This window comes from Stegostoma tigrinum, chromosome 1 (genome assembly GCF_030684315.1).
Source record: "Stegostoma tigrinum isolate sSteTig4 chromosome 1, sSteTig4.hap1, whole genome shotgun sequence".
Lineage (NCBI taxonomy): Eukaryota > Metazoa > Chordata > Chondrichthyes > Orectolobiformes > Stegostomatidae > Stegostoma > Stegostoma tigrinum.
The window spans coordinates 118618953-118640483 of NC_081354.1; the positions used below are offsets into that span (position 1 = coordinate 118618953).

The 21531-nt window shown below is 40.6% G+C and overlaps 1 protein-coding gene across 2 annotated transcripts in view; it reads right to left on the minus strand.

Annotated features, from left to right (window-relative positions):
• The window catches only part of cwc27 (CWC27 spliceosome associated cyclophilin), a 236692-nt gene that overhangs the window by 184040 nt on the left and 31121 nt on the right, over positions 1-21531 (minus strand). For both annotated transcript variants that reach the window (XR_009446088.1, XM_048542191.2), the window contains exons 6-8: positions 12316-12419; positions 9654-9723; positions 8545-8624 (exon numbers count right to left, since the gene is read on the minus strand). Coding sequence is in view for 1 of the 2 variants with exons in the window: in XM_048542191.2 (XP_048398148.1) it covers positions 8545-8624; positions 9654-9723; positions 12316-12419 (254 nt within the window). In the remaining variant the exon portion in view is untranslated. The remainder of the gene's footprint in view (positions 1-8544; positions 8625-9653; positions 9724-12315; positions 12420-21531) is intronic.

The window sequence follows — 21531 nt, forward strand, 5'->3', positions numbered from 1 at the left end:
GATAAATGCACAATGTTGAGCACCATTCATGACTCCTCATATTCTTAAACAGTCCATGTCCAAATGCAGTAAGGCCTGAACAATATGCAGGCCTGGGCTGGTAACTGGCAAGTAACATTCATGCTGCACACAATGCCAGGCAAAGACCTTCTCAAACAAAAAAAGACTCTAAGCATCATCTCTGTATGTGCTATGGAGTTACTGTCACTGAATCCTTCACTATCAACATTATAGGGATTACCGCTGACCAGAAACTGAGCTGGACCAGCCATATAAGTGGCTACTGGATCAGGTCAGAAACTAAGAGTTTTGCAATGAATTACTTGCCTTCTGACTCCTGCATCTACATTTTACAAGAAAGGCAGTTTATGATCTGAATGGCAGGGCTGTAGGGCAGGAGGTGTGTCAAGACTTGGGTGTCCTTGTACACCTGCCATTGAAGACAAGAATCCAGGTACAGCAGGCAAAGGCGGCAAAAGTCTTCAGTCAATGATAATATGCACTGGATACCGCAAAGGGTGTGGGGGCTTTGACAACATTTCAATAATACCACTGAAGACTTTATAGCGACAGGATTTGAGGACAGAAGCAGAGACGTCCTGCTGCAGTTGTACGTGGCCATAGTCAGACAATACCTGTAACATTGTGTGCATTTTGGTTTCCTTATCTGAGGATGGATGTTCTGGCTATGGAGGGAGTGCAATGAAGGTTTACCGGACTGATTCCTGGATGGTAGGACTTATATACGAAGACAGATTGAATAGGCTTGAACTATACTCACAAGAGTTTAGACCAGGGAGGGAGAATCTTAGAGAAACCCACAAAATTTTAAGCAGGACTAGACAAACAAAACTCAGAAAATGACGTTCCCGCTGACCAAGCGGTCCAGAACCAGTGGCCGCACTCTAATGATACAGGTAGGTCAGTAAGGACTGAAACAAGGAGAAATTTCTTTACCTAGAGTTTTGAACCTGTGAAATTCTCTGCCAAACAAACAGTTCAGGCCAAAACTTTAAATGTTTTCAAAAAGGAATTACATATAGTTCTTATTGCTGAAGGGTATAGGGAGAAAATGGGAACAAGGAACAGAGTTGGATGATCTACCACACCTGCTCCAATTATCTGTTTCTATGATAAGTCAGAAATGTGATGGAATACTCCCCAGTTGCTTGGTGAAGAACAGCTTTAATAACACTTAAGGAAGCTTGACACCATTCAGCACAAAAACAGCCTGCTTGATAGCACCACATCCACAAAGAACTATTCCCACTGCCATCAACTGCAGCATGTGCCACCTACAAGACGGATTGAAGAAATTCACCGAGACTTGTCTGTAACTTCCAAACCAACAACCACTTTAATCTTCAAGGACAAGGGCAGCAGATACATGAAAATATCACCCCCACAGGTCTCCCTTAAAACCACTCACCATCCTCATTGGATATGTATCATCATTTCTTTAGTGCTTCTAGGACAAAATCCTGGAACTGCCTTCATAATGGTATTGAGAGTTCATTTACAGCACATGGACTGCAACAATTCAAGAAGGCAACCTACCCCTCTCTAGGGCAACTAGGATGTACAATAAATGCTGGCTCATTCATGAATGAATAAAAGTTTAAAAATGGTTGCAGGCTGAACAGAGCCGGTCCGTAAAGCAAAAACTCAATCAACATTTGATCTCCCCATTGTGCAAGAAGAAAATAATGTGCAACTAAGCAAATGCTCAGTTGAAAGATGGACGAATAAGTGGCTGAGTCATCTAAAAATGGCATGTTTGACACCTTGGATAGTAAAGAGGCAATGCGACAAAAGGGTGGATCTGGTATGCAAAGAAGTGTTCGCAAAATGGTGAAATGGAAGGTCAGAGGAAGATATTCAATCTCTTCTGACAGACAAAACCTTTTGGTCTGGTATCGTCCACATAAATGTTTTCTGCAAGTTTCAAATATCTCTACATTCATTTTATAATATATAAAGCAAAACTGATCATTCACTCAAAGAGTGATCTAACCAAGATTCTATATAGGTTTACCATAACTTGATTGATTTTCAGTCATTCTCTCTAGTAATGATCCCCAATGCTTTGTCTGACATGTTTGTGTCACTGGGTCAAACCCATCATTCATAAACTGAATTCACTCAGTAGACAAACACCACAACAAATACAACCCTAAAATATCTATTATTACATCTGATTATATTTAGGAAAATATGAAGAGCTTTACTGTTTAAATTTGTAACTGAATGCAAACATAACATTCTAATGAACATAATATTTCGAGCAGTCCTTAACAACATGGTTCTTGGAATGTTACAGTTAAACTAAAATTTAATCTACTAAAACCTGCATAAATTTTGTGAACATCTGTTAAGTAAAATATAATCTGCATAGTCTGCCAAATCGGAAAACTTTTGGAGAAGAGTAGACCATTCAGCCCTTCAAGCATGGTCCAAAAGTCAGTAACATATTGGCTGATCTGTGGTCTTAACTCCATTTTTTCCTCTGCTCCCAGTAACCCTTCACTTTGTGGTCTGTCAAAAATTTAACTCTGCCTTCAACTAATTCAATGACCCAGCTTCATTGAAAGAAATTAAAGTTTCCTTCAGAAAAGGTAATGGTTCTGAAAGCTTGAAAATAGCTAGACAGAAAAGGATGCATTCAGAGCTATTTCCTGTAGGTGGCTCTTACTTTGGTATGGAGAATAAGCTATTCAGTGAGTACTAGTATTTCTTCAATTCTAACTGCAATAAATCATTTTTGATGTCAAGGAACAGAAATTCAGCTTGGTTAAGTGTCATGTACATTCTGCTGTTTGAGAGAAGCCTACACAATGTGCCCCAGATGAACACATCTGCAGGAAATACCACTAGCTGCAAAGCTTGAGTTCATACAATGATCATACAGCAAAGATCGTAGAATCCCTAAGAGTGTGGAAACAAGCCCTTCAGCCCAACAAGTCCACAGCCACACACACACAGCATCTCACCCAGACCCATTCCTCAATAACCCACCCCACCTACACATCCCTGAACACTATGGGCAATTTAGCATGGCCAAACCACCTAGCCTGCACCTCTTTGGACTGTGGGAGGAAACCGGAGCACCCAGAGGAAATCCACACAGATACGGGAAGAATGTGCAAACTCCCCACAGACAGTCTCCCGAGGGTCGAATCAAACCCAGGTTCGTGGCACTGTAAGGCAGCAGTGCTAACCACTGAGCCACCATGCGCAGAACATGAGCAGTGGCCCAAGTCACTTTTGTGCTTCCATTAGGGAAAACATAGATAGCATGTTTAGAGATGTGATCACACTTCAGGTTAAAAGTATACAGACAGGAAAGGAATGGGTGAACACCAGGCAGCCGAAGAGAATGAAGCAAGTAGTGCAGGAACCCCCTCCCCCATGTCTTTTATGCCTATTAACTGGTACTCTGTTATGTAAACAGGTCAGAATGGAGCGCTTTTCACCATCATCTTCGCCACAACACTCCATTCTACCTCATGAAGTTTCCTACCAGAGTGGAGATAACCTACAGGATGAGTTGGAAACTACAACCTTCAATATTCTAGGCCAGAACCAAGACCCCAACTTCTGTCATCAAGTTACAGTACACAGATGATGCCTCAGACAAAACATCCGGCAAACAAAGATTCGGTGCCAGTCTGCTCCTGACCAAAATCCATGGCAAGCCCCTGGACAATGTGGACCATTTCCCACTGCAAGCAGACATTAATGATGAAATCCAACATCAACTTCAATGCGCCAGTGAAGCCTTCGGATGCCTGACAAACTGAGTATTTTGAAATTTGAGAAACCAACACCAAATAAAGTTCATGTTCTGCATAACAACTGTGGTCCCCATCACCCAACAAGCATTGGAAACAAGAACCACATACAGTAGATACCTCAAATTGCTGGATAGTTAATTCTGGTGCTGCCATCACAAAATCCTGTAACATCACTGGCAAGACAGGTGTACCAACACGAGTATCCTCTTCCAGGCCAATCTACGCACCCTAGGAATGGAAGCAAGTTATGCTCAAGCCTGAGGGACTGCCAGAGAAGACATATGAAAAAGAAGCAGGAGCAGGCCATCTGGCCCGTTGAGCCTGCTCCACCATTAAATGAGGGCACGACTAATCTTTTTGTAGACTCAGCTCCACTTACCCACTCACTTACATCATGTTCGAACAATTGCTCCTGAGCAGAGAGCAGCCAGAGCCAAACTGGTTGCAAGATTGGTGGCTCCTCCTGCACAGGACTGAGGTAGGAACGTTGCTTAAGGGGAAGAATGGAACAGCAATAATGACAGAGGAGATCCGACAGGTATTTCTTTGGCCAAACATACCAGCAGTATGTTGTGTCCCTGGTGCTAGTGTAAAGGATATTACTGAGCAGCTGCTAGACCTTCATCTGGGGAACAGTGATCAGCCAGACAGCATGGTCCATATTTGTACAAGTGACCTAGGCAGGAATAGGGACAAGGTCCTGAAAGTAGATTTCAGGAAACCAGGTAGGAGATTGAAAATCAGTACCACTAAACCTATAGTCTCAGGATTACTCACAGACTCACATGCTTGGGGGCACAGAAATAGGAGAACTGGGTGTCTGAACACCTAACTACAAAGCTGATATAGAAGGATGGGCATTAGAATTCTGAGGAAGGTAGGGCCTATACAAGCCAATAACCAACACCTGAACAGGATCAGGAAAAGACCCTGCACAGAGATTTTCTCGTGCTACTGGAAAGGTTTAGAGTGGCAGGGGAATAGGAACCAGAAGGCAAACTCAGAGCAGGAAACAGAAGGCAGAAAGGGAACAAGTGACTCTGAAAGCTAACAGAAGCAGAGGTTAAAAAATGTATACCACTGAAAATAGAACTGACAGTGCAGACATAATATGTTGAATAACCTCATTCTGTGCTGTAATTTTTCTATGGTTCCATATCTAAACTTAGTCCATTGAATAATGTAGTCGTACAGCCAGTGATGTAGAAATACACACTGCAATTAATTTTCAGGTCTACTACTAACTGTTATCCCATTGCACTTTTTGAATAAGGGTTACTTTATTTGCTTTTATTTATTGCCATTCGTGCTATGAATCAACATTAAAACAATACATAACCTGCAAGTTTAAATATTTTACATTGCTAAACTCCTATATTTACAAATGAAATAACCTTTAAAATAATTAAAATTTGAAACAAAATTAGGCTGATTTTTTCCAAAATCCAACCTACAATATTAAACCATACATTACAATCACAGGTTGCCCACTAGAAACTGACAATGCAATGAAGGAACATGTTAAGTGGAGACTGAATTCTCAGGAAGTTCCATTTTTGCCAATTTGAGAACTATATTAAAAATTTATTCTCTGGGCCAATTGTTTACTCTGGCCAGAGATATTTTCACTTTGTTCAAAGAATTGGTTGGGAGTTTGCATGATTGGAAATCTGGTTTAATGATCTCACATAATCTGCTGAGAAGTTTATTGATTTATTTCTGCAGCAATGTACACATTACAGTGAAATCTCGATTTCTCAATTCAAGAGTGCTGGAGTGACAGTCCAGTGCACTCCACCAGCACTATACCTTTGATGAGGACATGAATACTCAAAGATACATGACATTTAGGAAGATATACAGGGATAGGTCTATTGTGAATGCTTCAGTTCAAAAGAGAAACAACCTTGATTCTGAAGATCAGGATGTAAAATCAGTTTGCACAGAAATGAGAAATAGTAAAGTTAAGAAGTAATTCATGGGAGTGGTTTATAGGCTCCCTTACAGCAACCACAATGTTGAATGGGATTTACAGAAAGGAACAACTGGGTCTTGAAGGGAAGACAGTATGATCATGGGTGATCTTAATCTACATAAAGATTAGTTGAATCAGACAAAAGTAGCCTTGATGATGAGTTAAAAAAGTGCTTTTAGGGAAGTTTCGTCGAACAGTATGCTTTTGATCCAACCAAAAGGTAGGCTATTCTAAATCTAGTAATATTGGGAGAGGCAAGATTAATCAGTAACTTCATAGTAAAACCACCCTTTGTAGCAGTGATCATAATTTGATCAAATTTTGCATTCGGTATGAGAGAAAAGAGTGATTCAAACTAAATATGTCCAATTATGATTAAAGTCAATTTAAGTGAACTGGGAAAACAGGTTAAGGGATAAGTTGGCAGAGATAGGTCAGCTAAGATACAATGGCAGTTTATGCAGTTTTTTTTAAATTGAGGAAAAAAGACATTCTAGAGTTTTTCTTGCTCACCAAAGGAAGTCTAATATGACTAGACTGTCGCCTCCCCTTAATATAAAGAACGGCAAAGAATAGCCAAAATATTAATAAAGAAATGGACATTAGAATACAAGACAAAGCTAGGTAAGTAGAATTTCTACAGGTATTTACAAAAAAGAAAGGCAACATGTTGATCCTTTCAGACAGTTTAGGAAATTAATAACAGTAAATAGATATATGGCAGAGGATCTGAATAGGCATTTTGTGACTGTCTTGTAGAGGGTACAAATAACATCCCAGATATAATATATGCGAATCAGAAGATGGAAGGGAGCAACAAAATTAAAATAATCACAATCTCCAGGGAAAGGATACAGAGAAAATTGATGAAACTAAAATCTAAGTTCCCTGGTCCTGATGGACGTATTCAGGGGTGTTAAAAGAAGTGGCAGCTGAGACAGTAGATGCACTCATTTTAAGTTCCCAAAATTCTCTTGATTCTGGTTAGACCCCATTCAATTGGAAAATAGAAAATTTGACTCTTGTTCAAGAACAAAGGTAGACAAAGCAGGAAATCAAAGGTTAGGCAATTAACCTAATACCAGTAAAAGTGTAAATGTTGGAATCCATTGTTGAGGAGGCTATACCAGGGCCCTCAGAAAATATCAATGCAATCAGGCAGAGTCAACATGGTTTTGTGCAACAGAAATCATGTTTGACTAATTTAGAATTTTTTTGAGGAAGTAACAAGCAAGATAGATAAAGGGGAACCAATGGATGCATTGCATTTAGATTTCCAGATTTGACAAGGTGCCACAAAGATTACAATATACAATAAGAACTCATGGTGTAGGGAGTAACATATTAACACGAACAAAGAATTGGTTAGCTACAGGAAACAGAAAGTGGGTATAAACAGATAGTTCTAACGTTGGCTGGATATGAATGGGGATCAATGGTGGAGCCTTAATTATTCACAATTTATATTAAAGGGTTAGATGAAAGGATCAATTCTTTGGCTGCCAAATTTGCTGTTGGGAAGTGTAAATAGGTTCAGTAAATGGTGGAAAAATTGGCAGATGGAGTACAATGTGAGAAAATGGGAACTTCTCCACTTTGGCAAAAGGATTCAAAAAGCAGCAAACTACGTGAGCAACAACCAAGCACGATTAGGGTGACCAGCGGGAGCTTTAGTGTGAAGACCAATTGTTGGTTGGGGATCTCCAAGAGGAGGTGTACGCCTTGACCTTGGTGGTCAAGGAAATGGGAGAGGAGGGCTTCCTCTTTGAGGTCAGGGTCCAAACCGAGGACCTGGTGGAGTTCCACGATTAGGATTAAAACGTGGTAGAATGACAGGCCGAGGAGATCCGCCTGGATGAGGAGGTGTCAGTGGCAGAGGTCATGCAGGAATAGTGGGCCGTTGTTAAGATGGCTTCCCAGGTCAAGGGAGGGGTCGGAGTCGAGGAAGAGGAGCAAATCGTCCCCCACTTACCCATGAGCAGCTAGAGAACGACTTACATGTCGAAAACGAAGGGTCACCTTGGTGCTGAGCTTGATGCTTACATGGCACAAGCTAATGGTGAATTGAATGATTACCAATTGAGAGATGCTAATTTTATTGATAGTTTTGCTAGATTCTCAAATTCAAGTTCTGATACTGTTTAAGAAACAGAAAGAGGACTTTTTGGGAAATTATATATGCTGTATTTGAACTGACAGATAGTCGGATGCCACAGGTTTAGCTTTGTGATTCCTTTTCTTTGACCTTTATACATCGAGAGCTTCATGGTTCTGTTTGGAAATCCCTCTGTTCTTTTTGATTGTATAATGATCAGACACTGTATAAAGTTTATTCTTTTTCCTTAGAGACTGAGGATTTTGCCGTTTCAATGGTTGTTTTTACTATGTTAAAGCCTTCCTATCTGTTGTTTTTGAAGTGGAGACTACATTAATGAAGTCACCAACTCAGAATCTGGTTCATCCACTGGTATATCAAATAACCTTTATTTACGTAGAAATTTAGACAACAGTGTAGTCAGATTATTCAAGAAAGTCCATCAAAGGCTAGTGAAATCACACCCTTGTTCAGTACAATTTCTCTATCTAGTGATGATTAATGTAACTCCAATTTTCCACATGACTGAAATAAGCTAAATAACAGAGCAAGTGTTCAAGCAATTCAGAGCATCCAAGGCCAAAAACCTTTGGTCCAAAAACCTCAACGTCTACCCTGACTACTGTATTCACCAACCAAACCTTCAGAGAAGCTAAGAATTGCATGATTTCAGGGCTCACCTTTCAACAACTGGAACAGAGCTCAGCCGGGGATCATCCTTTAACAAATCATGACTACTTTTGCTTTTTCCTTTCATGCTCTGAAACGGAAAACAGAAATTTTATAGATTTCTACTGAAAACACAGAAGTTTTCAATACTGTTTTAAAACAAACACCAATGTGTGTGGCCTGGAAGAAAATTTTCAGATGGTGGTGTTCTCATACATCTGCTGCATTTGAACTTCTTGTTGGTAGTGATAACAGACTTGGAAGATGCTGTCAGAGAAGCCATGGTGAGTTACTTCAGTGCATTTTGTATTGGTACAAACTGCTGTCACTTCTGTTACGGGCAAAGGGAGAGCATGTGGGGGGTCCAAATGAAGCAAGTTTTTGTCCTGGATGGTGTCAGTTATGTTGGAGTTGCACATATCCAAGGAAGTGCAGAATAGCCAGTATGTTCCTGGCTTGTGCCTCAAAGATGATGGACAAATATTGGGGAAACAAGAGCAGATTTAAATCCTGCACAATTGTTGGCCTTTGACCTGTTCTTGTAGCCATTAAATGTTGTTTAACATACATACAATAAATTGAATCAGGAAGATTTGGCCCTTCATGTGTGCTACACCATTCAATAAGATCATACCTGACTTGTTCCAAATTCCACATTTTTACCTACCCCTTCAATTCCTTTGTCTAACAAGAATCTACCTTCACCTCAAAATTATTCTATGGCCCCAGCTCCACAGCCTTCTGGGCTAGAAAGCTCCTAAGTCTCTCAGCCTTATGGCCGTAAACTTTTTCACACATCACTTCTCAAAGAACGATTAATTATAAAACAATATTCCCTACTTATGGACTCCCTTACAACAGTAAACATCCATTCCGTGGCTATCAATAAGTGACTGGCCACTCAGACACAAACAAGGCGGCGGTACACCCTCTTAAAACAATATTGCTAAAGTTAATTTTCAAATAGCACGATTGATGATACAAACCTCCAAGAAGCTATTCCAGCATTCTGACTGAAACACAGCAACTTCACTTTCACTCTACATGGTTTAAGTGAGCAACAAAAATGAAATCTATTTAACAGCTTTTCACAGTTAGATTTATAAAATCAGATTATCACCTGGCTAACTCTGTTTACTTCCTCCTCTTCCTCCTCTGCTTCTTCTCCAAAGGAAAGCAAACTGAAATTTCTGAAACAAAGAATAGGTAATTAAAAGCATTTCTTTAATATAATATCCACTGTTTTAAAATTGACCAGCTCCCACAAAACAATATAAATTTCGCTGACAAAGAATGAGCAGACACACAAATATTCTACCGGCAGTCTACTCAATGATTCATACCACTTTAGCATCAATTCTTTCCACAGTCATAAACACTGGACCCCATTTTTAAAAAGTCATTACCTTGTTCCTAGCCTTGTAAAGAAATATATATCTAAACAATAGTTCTCAATTCAACTGCTGTTTTTAGAATTTTACAGACACACAAATTAAGAGCCAGAGAAGGCCATTTGGGCACTCTAGCCTGCTCCACCACAGCAGATCTGGTAGTGGCATCAACTCCACATCAACTCCACATCCCTACCTATCTCAGACAACTGTTGACTCACACGTTAGTCAATAATCTATTGACCTCTGCATGAAAAATATTCACAAGTTAAAATAGTTATTGGCTTTTTTTCTGGCGATGATTTACTCTTGCTTGTATTGGTCAAATGATCCTTCATTTCAATGAGGTGACAGATAGACTCCAGAACTACCATGGTAATTCTAAGCATCACTATCTAATTTGATAGTACATACAAACAGTGAGATCCTCCATACAAAAGTTACCAAAGGGAAAATAGCAGCTTAATTAAAAGGTCTAGGATAATGGCTCAGGTACACAAGTTTAACTCTCAGCTGGTAGAATTAAAAGCAAATAAAAATCTGGAACGGAAAGCTCATCTTAGTAGAAATGCCAAGAAGCTATCAGTGTAAAATCTAATCTGGTTCACACAGGTTCTTCAGGGATAACATCTGTAACCCTTAACTGGTCTGATCTACAGGTCATTCCAGGACGACTGAGTTGTGAGTGACTTATCTGCCCTCTGAAATAGACCAGCAAGTGACTCAGGGAAGTGCAGCAAATGCTGGCCTTCCCAGAAACACTCAGGATTAGTTTAGTTTGGGATTATGTTTGGCACGGACTGGTTGGACTGAAGAATCTGTTTCCGTCCTATGTAACTCTATGACAATAATTATGATGCTGCTTGTTTTCTTCATTTGTTGAATGTGGGCTTCACTGGAAGCCTTTGTTGCCCATCCCTAAGTGCCCAGTGGGCAGGTAACAAAATACATTGCTTTGGATCTGGAGTCACATGTTCAGCAGGTAAGGACAGCATTCTCTGAAAGAGATTAGTGAACACAATATTTTCTTGACTATCAACTACTGTTTCCTGGCGAACATTAGACCCTTAATTGCAAAACTTCATTGAATTCAAATCCGCTATCTGCCATGGCAGAATTTGAACCCAGGTACACAGAATATTACCCAAGTTTCCAAACTGACTAACAATACCACCATTAGGGTACTGTCTTTCCTTGCCCAACAGACACACTCACAGACCTGGAAACGATTCACGACCAACATTTAATCCCACGGCTGCGAGGGGCTGACTATTTAGCGTTCTCAATGGTAATTGCTTTGCTACTAATTCTTTTGGGAACCAACATCTTCCCTCAGAATGGATTACAGCATTATGAGCAGTTCGAGTTTCTAAGTATCAGGGGCATTTGGTACTGGAACAGGACCTGCACTGCTAGGCACAAAACTAAATGGTTTCAGCTCCTACAGCACAAGTTAGAGTCATTCTGAACATATGAATGTTAATTCAGTTTGAATAAATGAACAAACGAAAAAGTATAGCACAGGAACAAGCCCTTCAGCCCTCCAAGCCTGTGCCCAACTATCATGCCCTAATTAATCTAAAAACCTGCCATTTTTCGATCCATATCCTTCTATTCTCTCCCAATATATCTCTATGGCTTACAACTTGCAGGTTAGCCAACAACAAACTTCAAATTTCAAACAGAATACTTAACTCGTAAGACTGTTAATGTTGACTACAGTAGTTAATGTATTGGATTTTCCATATTAGCATGAATTTATTTTACTTGTAGTGATCTAATATTGACCAGAAGTCTGGGTACTGATCACAGCATTGTTTGATAATGATCTCATTGACCAAGAAAAATGATGTAAATAATTATCAGATAGTTCCGCAACAGGCTAACCTCAGTACAGGAAAGAGTTCAGAGTAGGTATTCAAATTCTCAAATATTTTGGTGATGGATTCCTCAAAATCCAGCCTATAATATTAAACCTTACATCACAATCACAGACTGCCCACTAGAAAAAGAAAATACAGTGAAGGAACATGTTAAAAATTGACTAATAAAGTCCTAAACTACTTTTTTCCTGCATGCAAATAAAAAGCAATATTTTCCTCAATTGCTATACAACTGGTCCAAGATTATAAGCAATCCCCTCAATAAGATGATGCTATATTTTCATCTTGAACAGTACACAACATATACCACTTTATCAATTAATAAAATAAAAAAGGAAACCGGGAGTAGTCCCATTTAAGCGCAAGACTTTCATTTAAAACATACAACTCAAGCATATAAGTAAATCATACGCAACATGCATGCCAATGGAATGATTTACAGAATTTCAATATTAAAATAAACGCCTTAAAAATTAATAAGGGCAATAACATGACATCTTTTAATTACTTTGTCCCTTTGGAATAAGATTTTTTCACTTCTTCGTCTTTTTTCTCCTTTTTGTGTTTTTTCAACACTCTTGGGACAATGTCATCAAAGCTGTTGTGCAAGACCTGGAAAAATATTTCGATAAAAGCTTAAAAACAAATTTTTAGAAACAATTATTTTATATACCTGTTGCACTAACATTAAAACAGAGACAATACCTAAATGTTAGAGAAGAGAATTATTTAAAGGTTATTCCCGATTTTCAAATCTTAGAGAGATGTAAATCCCCTTTCTATCATAGAAAAAGACACCAGGAGCTATTATTTGCATCAACACTTTATTGACACTAATTTATGTCTATGCGAACACTTAAATCTGTTTATAATAAAAATATTTTGGGTGAAAGTAACTTTTCATGTAACAAATTATACTTCAGCTTCTTTGCTATGTAATTGAATCACTAAAATTGCTTGCATTCACAAATTATACTGGTGACATTAGGTGGAGGAAAATTGTTTTGCAATGTTCAATAAAACATCTTGGATATCTGAAGTTACCACATGTGAATGTGAACATCTGATGTAATGAAAATTGGAATTTCTCCAAATCATGGTTGTGTTTATTTAAAACACAACAAATTCTGCTCTTCTTCTAAGATTGGTTTGGCAGATTAGAATTAGTCTGTCTGCCGAGGCAATTAGCTCATTCTGTGAATTGCTATTTAATGTCGACTTTGCTGTGAAGTATACATTTATGCATAACAATCAAGTCAATGGTTAAGTAAATGTGATTCTGGGCATTTTCAGCTGGCCATGATCCATATTAACAATACTTATTTAACCTATTTTAAAGAGAGGGGTCATATTTTGTCAAGTGGTTGTGACATCGAATTTAATACTAAAATAATCTTCTAAAGATGTCAAAATAGTCTTCACTTATTAGTCTGTTATCTTAAGTTCAAAAGAGGTATTCAGTTTATAAATCTAAGAGGAAACAGGTGTCTACCAAAGTAGCAATGAAGGATGGTAGAAGCGATGATGTAAGGGAGGAGACTAGTCTGCAACGATCCTGAATCCTTCCTTCAAATGTTAATTTTATATCAAACAATTTTTCCAAAGTTCTGTCAATACAAACACGAAGAAAGTGAATTAACACTCTGGACTGTTTGCAAAGTCTTTGAGAATGGTGCTTGAACTATATTACATGACCATTTTCTAAACTTCATTATGCCATCTATTCCTAAATGATTCAGAATTCCAGAAAAAACAAACTGTCACAAGGTTTAATCTTGCACTCATCAGGACAGCATCACAAGGGTATCAAATCTCAAAAGGAACAAAAATTAATAATACATGTGAAGAAGGCATTTGCCGATTGGTTGATAAATTGATTGCTTTTGATCAATGCATTGCCACAGGGAACACATACCAAATGGCTGTACCCCAAGCTTTAGTCTGGTTGAGTAAAAGCACAATGCATGGACATGTTTCATAGGTGCTCCTTCACTGATTAAAATATCTATAAAGGATTATGACAGTTCCACACGATTCAAAATTGGCCTTATCAGCAACCTTGTAAACAGAATCAGTGTCACCTGCTAACAGTGCAAATTTGATGCCAGAATAGGGTACATCAAAGCTATTCTATGGGATAATGGCCACCCCGGTCAGGTCATTATGTAAAGTAATGTCACACAAACTCAGGAAAGGGCCCAAGTCCACCAGTTTTGGTCTTGAAATGTTCTCAATCGACTTCAGATTATCCTTTAAGAGTAAGGAACCGCAAAACAATTTGAAATGCAGGTGAAGCTAGCTGTTTCATGCTGCTGCTGTGCAGTAACAATGAGAGCATTATTATTCACTAATAGAATGCAATTGTTAAGCCAAAGATACTCTCTCCCTACAATACAAATCAGTAATGTGTACATAACTGCTGTGCCAGTTATATGCCAGGTGCACAAGTCATACGATTCACCGGTCATTACAAAGTATCAAATCATCAGATGTTCGCAATAGGCAGGGTACTAACTTTATCCAAACAGCCCATGCTTGCAAAATTCATTAAACAATGTCAAGTATTGATGAGATTCACAATTTGAACAATATTTCCTGAACAATTCCAATTGTGTTAAGAACTAAATTAACCACAAATTTAAAGATTAGTCAAGCTCACAGCACAACTCAGTTTTATGTGCCAGAGCAATATATATTCACATGCAGGGGACAGCCATTCCCTAGTGCATTTCCACTGCAGTGCCTTGACTGAACAAGTAAACTTGCCCGGTTCGAATTTAAAGAAAACCTTGTCAGTTAACTGTTCCTTGGTTCATTCGCCATGGCAATACCTCTACCAATCAAAGTCCAGTTCCAACCAATCAGCACCCTCATCTCAAGCAGTATAAATTGTTCTTCCCTTTGAGATTTGGTATTCTTGCAATTCTGTTCTGATGAGTGCAAAATAAAAAGCTATGACAGTATCTTCTTTTGTTAACAATGCTCAAATAATTAGGTATCCAGTCTACATGTCTCAGTTCCTCAATGTAATATTTTCAATTACTGAACTGTACAGTCATTATGGAAATGTGGACTAAGTTCCAGCACGAAATTTACTGTTATTATGTTAATGGCTACCCTTAAGGCATTTTGCCCTCTGAAAGGGCAGAACTCTGCTGAGCATTATTTTTCGTCATTAGGAATAAAACCGAAAAAAATTAGTTCTTAAAAAAACAGAAAAATTAAAGTTTAATGTACAACATCTTAATTTGTGAATCAAGTTTACCTGTCATTATTGAATCCATCCAAAATATTTCCATCACCACCATCTTTGATGGAATTACTGGATCATTAAATGTTTAAATTATGCCACTAAAATGTTCATTTGGGATTTCTCTGTCATCTACAAACTTACTGATCAAAACACCCACATTTGTGTGTAGATCATTAATGTACACTACAAACAGTGAGGGACCAAACCAGTACCAAATCCTGCAGTAAGCCACTGCACACAGGCGTATAATCACAAAACAACCTTCAATCATCACCTCATATTCCACCTGGGAACCCTGCAGCCATATGGTATCAATGTGGACTTCACCAGTTTCAAAATCTCCCCTTCCCCCACTGCATCCCTAAACCAGCCCAGTTCGTCCCCTCCCCCCACTGCACCACACAACCAGCCCAGCTCTTCCCCCCCACCCACTGCATCCCAAAACCAGTCCAACCTGTCTCTGCCACCCATCCCTTCCTCCCACCCCAAGCCGCACCCCCATCTACCTACTAACCTCATCCCACCTCCTTGACCTGTCCGTCTTCCCTGGACCGACCTATCCCCTCCCTACCTCCCCACCTACACTCTCTCCACCTATCTTCTTTACTCTCCATCTTCGGTCCGCCTCCCCCTCTCTCCCTATTTATTCCAGTTCCCTCTCCCCATCCCCCTCTCTGATGAAGGATCTAGGCCCGAAACGTCAGCTTCTGTGCTCCTGAGATGCTGCTTGGCCTGCTGTGTTCATCCAGCCTCACATTTTATTATCTTGGAATTCTCCAGCATCTGCAGTTCCCATTATCTCTTCAATCATCACCCTCTGCTTCCTGCGACTAAGCCAAGGTTGGTTTATGAGCAATCCAAGAGGGATCTTCCATAGACATCTACTTGACGTATGTGGGAGAAAAAGATTTCAGAAAGAGGACAGACTGAGCAGGCCAGGAAAAGCCCCTCATTAGTGGGAGCAATCATTACAACTTGACAACAATGGGTCCCCAAATGGTCCTTTATCAGCCTTTAGGACCCCTCTTTACCAACGTTCCCTCTAAAGTGAAAAACTAAAAATGCTGGAGATCACAGCAAGTCAGGCAGCATCCACGGAAAGAAAACAAGATAATATTCTATGTAGATGACTCTTCATCAAACCAGGCACTTTACAACCTTCTGGGCTCAATATAGAGTTCAGTACTTTCATATTGTAAACCTATTCCTTCCCCTTCTTTTAGCTTTGCTTGTTACATTCTCTGCCACCATGTCCTCTCTCCCCTCACACCCCCTGCTCCAGCAGGATTGTCTGTTCTTTCCAGTAGGGCAGTTAGACACACCATTGCTGTGACATTCTCACATGCCAATCACTTAACCTGTACTATCAATGTCCTTTCTCCCCCAGCACTCCAAACCACCCCTCCACTGTTGCATAAAATGCTGCTCCCTCCCAACTTCACTTCAGCTCTGATGAAGAGTCACCTAGACTCAACATGTTAGCTAGCTTTGTCTCCATGGATGTCGCCCAACCCGCTGTGATCTCCAGAAGTTTTTGTTTTCAGTACAGATTCTAGCATCTGCAGTAATTTGCTCCTATACACTAATCAATTCCATTTTCAGAGATCACTGCCGCACATGGGCCTTTGAGATCATGCAATTGGAAAGAAAATTAGAGGCAACGCAATGAAACATTTCAAAGTTATAGAGTTGTACAGCATGGAAACAGACCCTTTGACTCAACCTGTCCGTGTGATCAGATATTCTACAATAATCAAGTCCTATTTGCCAGCATTTGGCCCATTTCCCTCTACAGCCTTCCTGTTCATGTACCCATCCAGATGCTTTTTAAATGTTCTCTCAGGCAGCAGCTCTGAATATCTAAACAAAAACAGACAAAAATCTTCATGTGTTCTTGGGATATAGGACATTGATCCACAAAATTAGACCAAATAGTGTTAAATTGATACAGCATCCTCAATTCCTGGAACGTAGCAGCAAAAGCAGGAGACAGCAGATCCTGTGAAATTTCAATCCACCAAGTAAGCTAAAACCCGAGTACCTGGTCCCAGGATATATTGGAGGAGTGATTTGTGATGACTTAGAAACTTGGATTTTCACAACTGTTTGGAACCTCTATGCAAATTGATGACATTCAGTTAGCACATCACACATGTGGAAAGTAAACATATATTTTAAAGGTGTCAAATTGAACTTATAGCAAAGAAACAAGTTAATTTAGCCCAACTGCTTTATGTCAGTGTTTACATCCAACATAAAAGACTGTTTCGATCTTTTTCCATCTAACCCTATTAGCATTACTTCTATTAATTCTGCAGGAGAATTTGGACAGGTTAGCAGAGTGGGCAAAGTAGTGTGAGGTTATGCACTTTGGTAAGAAGAATAAAAGCATGATCTATTTTCTAAATGGGGTGAAAATTCAGAAGTCTGAAGTGCAAAGAGACTTGAGAGTGCTTGGTCAGGATTCTCTCAAAGTAAACTTGCAGGTTGAGACAGTAGTCAGGAATGCAAATGCAATGCTGGCATGTATTTTGAGAGGGCTTGAATTTAAAGCAGGGGTGTACTACTGAGGCTTTATAAGGCTATGGTCAGGCCACATTTGGAGTTTTGTGTGCAGTTTTGGGCTAACTATCTAAGGGAGGATGTATTGACCCTGGAGCGGGTTCAGAGAAGGTTCACAAGAATGGTCCCAGCAATGAGTGCTTAACATATGGGGAACATTTGAGGACATTGCGCTACACTCGTTGGAGTTTAGAAGAATGAAGGGGGAGCTAACTGAAACTTACAGAATAATGAATGGCCTGGACAGAATGGATGTTGGGAAGATGTTTCCATTGGTAGGACACAAGGGGACAGCCTTAGAGTAAAGGGAAGACCTTTAAGAACAGAGATAAGGAGAAACCTCTTCAGCCAGAGAGCGTGGTGAATCTATGGAATTCGCTGCCACAGAAGGCAATGGAGGCCAGGTCAATGAGTTCATTTAAGACTGAGATAGATAGGTTTTTGATGGCCAAGGGGATCAAGGGTTACACGGAGAATGAGGTTGAGGAACTTATCAGCCATGACTGAATGGCGGAACAGACTTGATGCACTGAGTAGCCTAATTACTGCTCCTATGTCTTATGGTCTAATGGTCTAATTTCCTGAAAGGATAATGAATGCAGGTTCAATAACCTTCAAAAATAAAGGGAAAAAAATTACAAGGCTAATGCAAAAAAAGGCAAGTGTGACTAAAGACTATATCTATAGTAAAGAGATAACATTTAGACTGGCCTCTATGTATGCAACATCATTAAACTGTTGTGGAAGGGCAGATTGTTCTTTAATGTGGGGGATAATATGGGGTTTTAAAATATATAATTTTAACAAAGATTTGCAGCTGCATTAATACAAATCTTGTAAAAGAACTCTAATTTGTTAAGAAATTGTATCAGCCTTTAAGGAGGTTTTTAACCCAACTGTACTGGTTCATGTTTTGGAAAAAAAATCAAGAACTGGCTCTTGGTTTATGCAGTAGAGATGGCATTATAAAACTGTCAGGTTTAACCTCATCACCTCAGGTGGCCTATCTCCCACCCACAGCCTCTAGCCTCAACATTCCCCAACCCCGCACCGCCTGCTTCTATTGCCCTCCCAAAATCCACAAACTTGACTGCCCCAGTCAACCCATTGTCTCTGCCTGCTCCTGCCTCACTGAACTCATCTCCACCAATCTGGATTCCATTTTCTCCCCCTTGGTCCAGGAACTCCCTACCTACGTCTGTGACACCACCCACGCTCTCCATCTCCTCCAGAACTTCCAATTCCCCAGTCCCCAACACCTCATTTTCACTCTGGACATCCAGTCCCTATGCACCTGCATTCCCCATACCGATGGCCTAAAAGGTCTCCGCTTCTTCCTGTCCCGCAGACCCGATCTGTCCCCCTCCACTGACACCCTCATCTGCTTATCTGAACTCGTCCTCACCTTCAACAACTTCTCTTTTAATTCCTCCCACTTCCTACAGACAGGTAAGGGGGTGGCCATGGGTACCCGCATGGGGCCAAGCTACGCCTGCCTCTTTGTAAGGTAAGTGGAACAATCCCTCTTCCAAAGCTACACCGGCCTATCCCCCATCTCTTCCTCAGTTACGTTGATGACTGTTTCGGCACCGCCTTGTGTTCCCACAAGAAGCTCGAACAGTTAATCCACTTCACTAACACCTTCCACCCCAATCTTAAGTTTACCTGGACCATCTCTGACACCTCTCTCTCCTTCCTGGACCTCTGTCTCCATCTCTGGCATCCACCTGGAAACCAATATCCATTTTAAACCTACTGACTCCCACAACTATCTGAAATATTCCTTCTCTCACCCACCTTCCTGTAAAAATGCCATTCCCTATTCCCAGTTCCTTCACCTCCGCCGCTTCTGCTCCCGAGATGAGCCATTCCACTCCCGAACATCCCAGATGTACCCTTTTTTCAAAAACCGCAACTTCCCCTCCGAAGTCATCAAAAATGCCCTCGACCGTGTTTCCCACATTTCCTGCAACTCATTCCTCACACCCCCTACTCGCAATAATAACCAAAACTGAATTCTCCTCGTCCTCACGACCAACCTCCAAATCCAATGCATCATCCTCCGGCATTTCCGCCATCTGCAATCCGACCCTACCACCAAAGACATTTTTCCCTCCCCACCTTTATGTGCTTTCCAGAGGGACCACTCTCTCCTTGACTCCCTTGTCTGCTCCACACTCCCCTCCAGCCCCATCACTCCCGGCACTTTTCCCTGCAACCAAAGCAAGTGCTACACCTGCCCCTAAACCTCTCCCCTCACCCTGATCCCAGGCCCTAGGAAGACTTTTCACGTCAAACAGATGTTCACCTGCATATTTGTCAATGTTATATATTGTATCCGCTGTTCCTGTTGTGGCCTCCTCTACATCAGGAAAACCAAACGGAGGCTTGGGAGCCGCTTTACAGAACACCTACGGTCGGTTCGCAACAAACAACTACACCTCCCAGTCGCGAACCATTTCAATTCCACCTCCCCCCAACTCCTCGGACGACATGTCCATCCTGGGCCTCCTGCATTGCCACAATGACGCCACCCAAAAGATGCAGGAACAGCGTATTATATTCCGCTTGGGAACCCTTCAGCCCAAGGGTATCAATGTGGATTTCACAACCTTCAAAATCGCCCCTCCCCCAACCACATGTCAAAACCAGCCTAGCCATTCCTCCTACCTCAAGCCCTATCCCCACCCCCATCCTACTAACCTCATTCCACTCCCCTGACCTATCTGTCCTCCCGGGACTGACCTAGCCCCCCACTAACTCCCCACCTACATTCACCTTCACTGGCTCTAACCTCACCTCTTTGACCTGTCTGTCTCCTCTTACCCTATCTTTTCCTTTATCCATCTTCTATCCGCCTCCCCCTGTCTCCCTATTTATTTCAGAATCCCCTTCCCCGCACCCATTCTGAAGAAGGGTCCGACCAGAAACGTCAAGCTTTCCTGCTCCACTGATGCTACTTGGCCCACTGGGTTCATCCAGCTCTTCACTGTGTTATCTCAGGTTTACCATGGGCTTTTCAGAAGGAAATCTACTGTTATTATCTGCTCATCTACATGTGACTCCAGATGTACAGCGATGCAATTGATTGCTATATGGTCTCTGAAATTATCTCGCAAGGCATTTAGTTGCAGCAAATCACCACAGAATAGTCAAAAAGGAATTAAGCTGGTCAAATATCTGGCATTGACTTAAGATACTGAAAACACGATAGCAAATGTCAACCCTGCAAAGACCTCCCCATTAACATTGGGCTTCTGCAAAAATTGAAAGAGCTTTCCTGTAGAGGGGTCAAGAAACAGCCCGACAGTTTGTTATCCATAGAATCACACCTAACAGACAAAAATCAGGTACCACCAGCGCCATAGGCAGGACATACCCAGCAAAGGTTCGGCATAATGTAGGAGCAAATGACTGCAGGTGCTGGAATTTGTATGAAAATAAAAGCTGGAACTCACAGTGGGTCAAGCAACATCCATGGAGAGAGAGAGCAAGCTAATGTTTTGAGTCGAGATAACTCTTCATCAGAGCTTCCTGGAGGAAGCATTGAACGTGTCAAGGGAACAGATTATACTATCCGCCAAACAGCCTGTAGTTTCAGATTAACTGCATCACTTCCAAACTTAACAAAGTTCTTCATTATGCTCACTCTTCTCTAGTGGCACTTCTACTGCAAAATTATTAATTGGACGTCTCATCACATTATACTACATCTAAAATAATCCATTCTTCGGTCAGACTCTCATCTTGTATATATTGCAGGTGTCATTCCTTAATAGTGTTTGGGCTAATTAGGCTCATTCAGTCCACATACAGACAAAAGTCCCTATGACAGTGATAATACACTCATTATATGCACCTTTAATCTCCTGATTTCTACTTTGTCTTTTCTTACCACTACCATTTAGT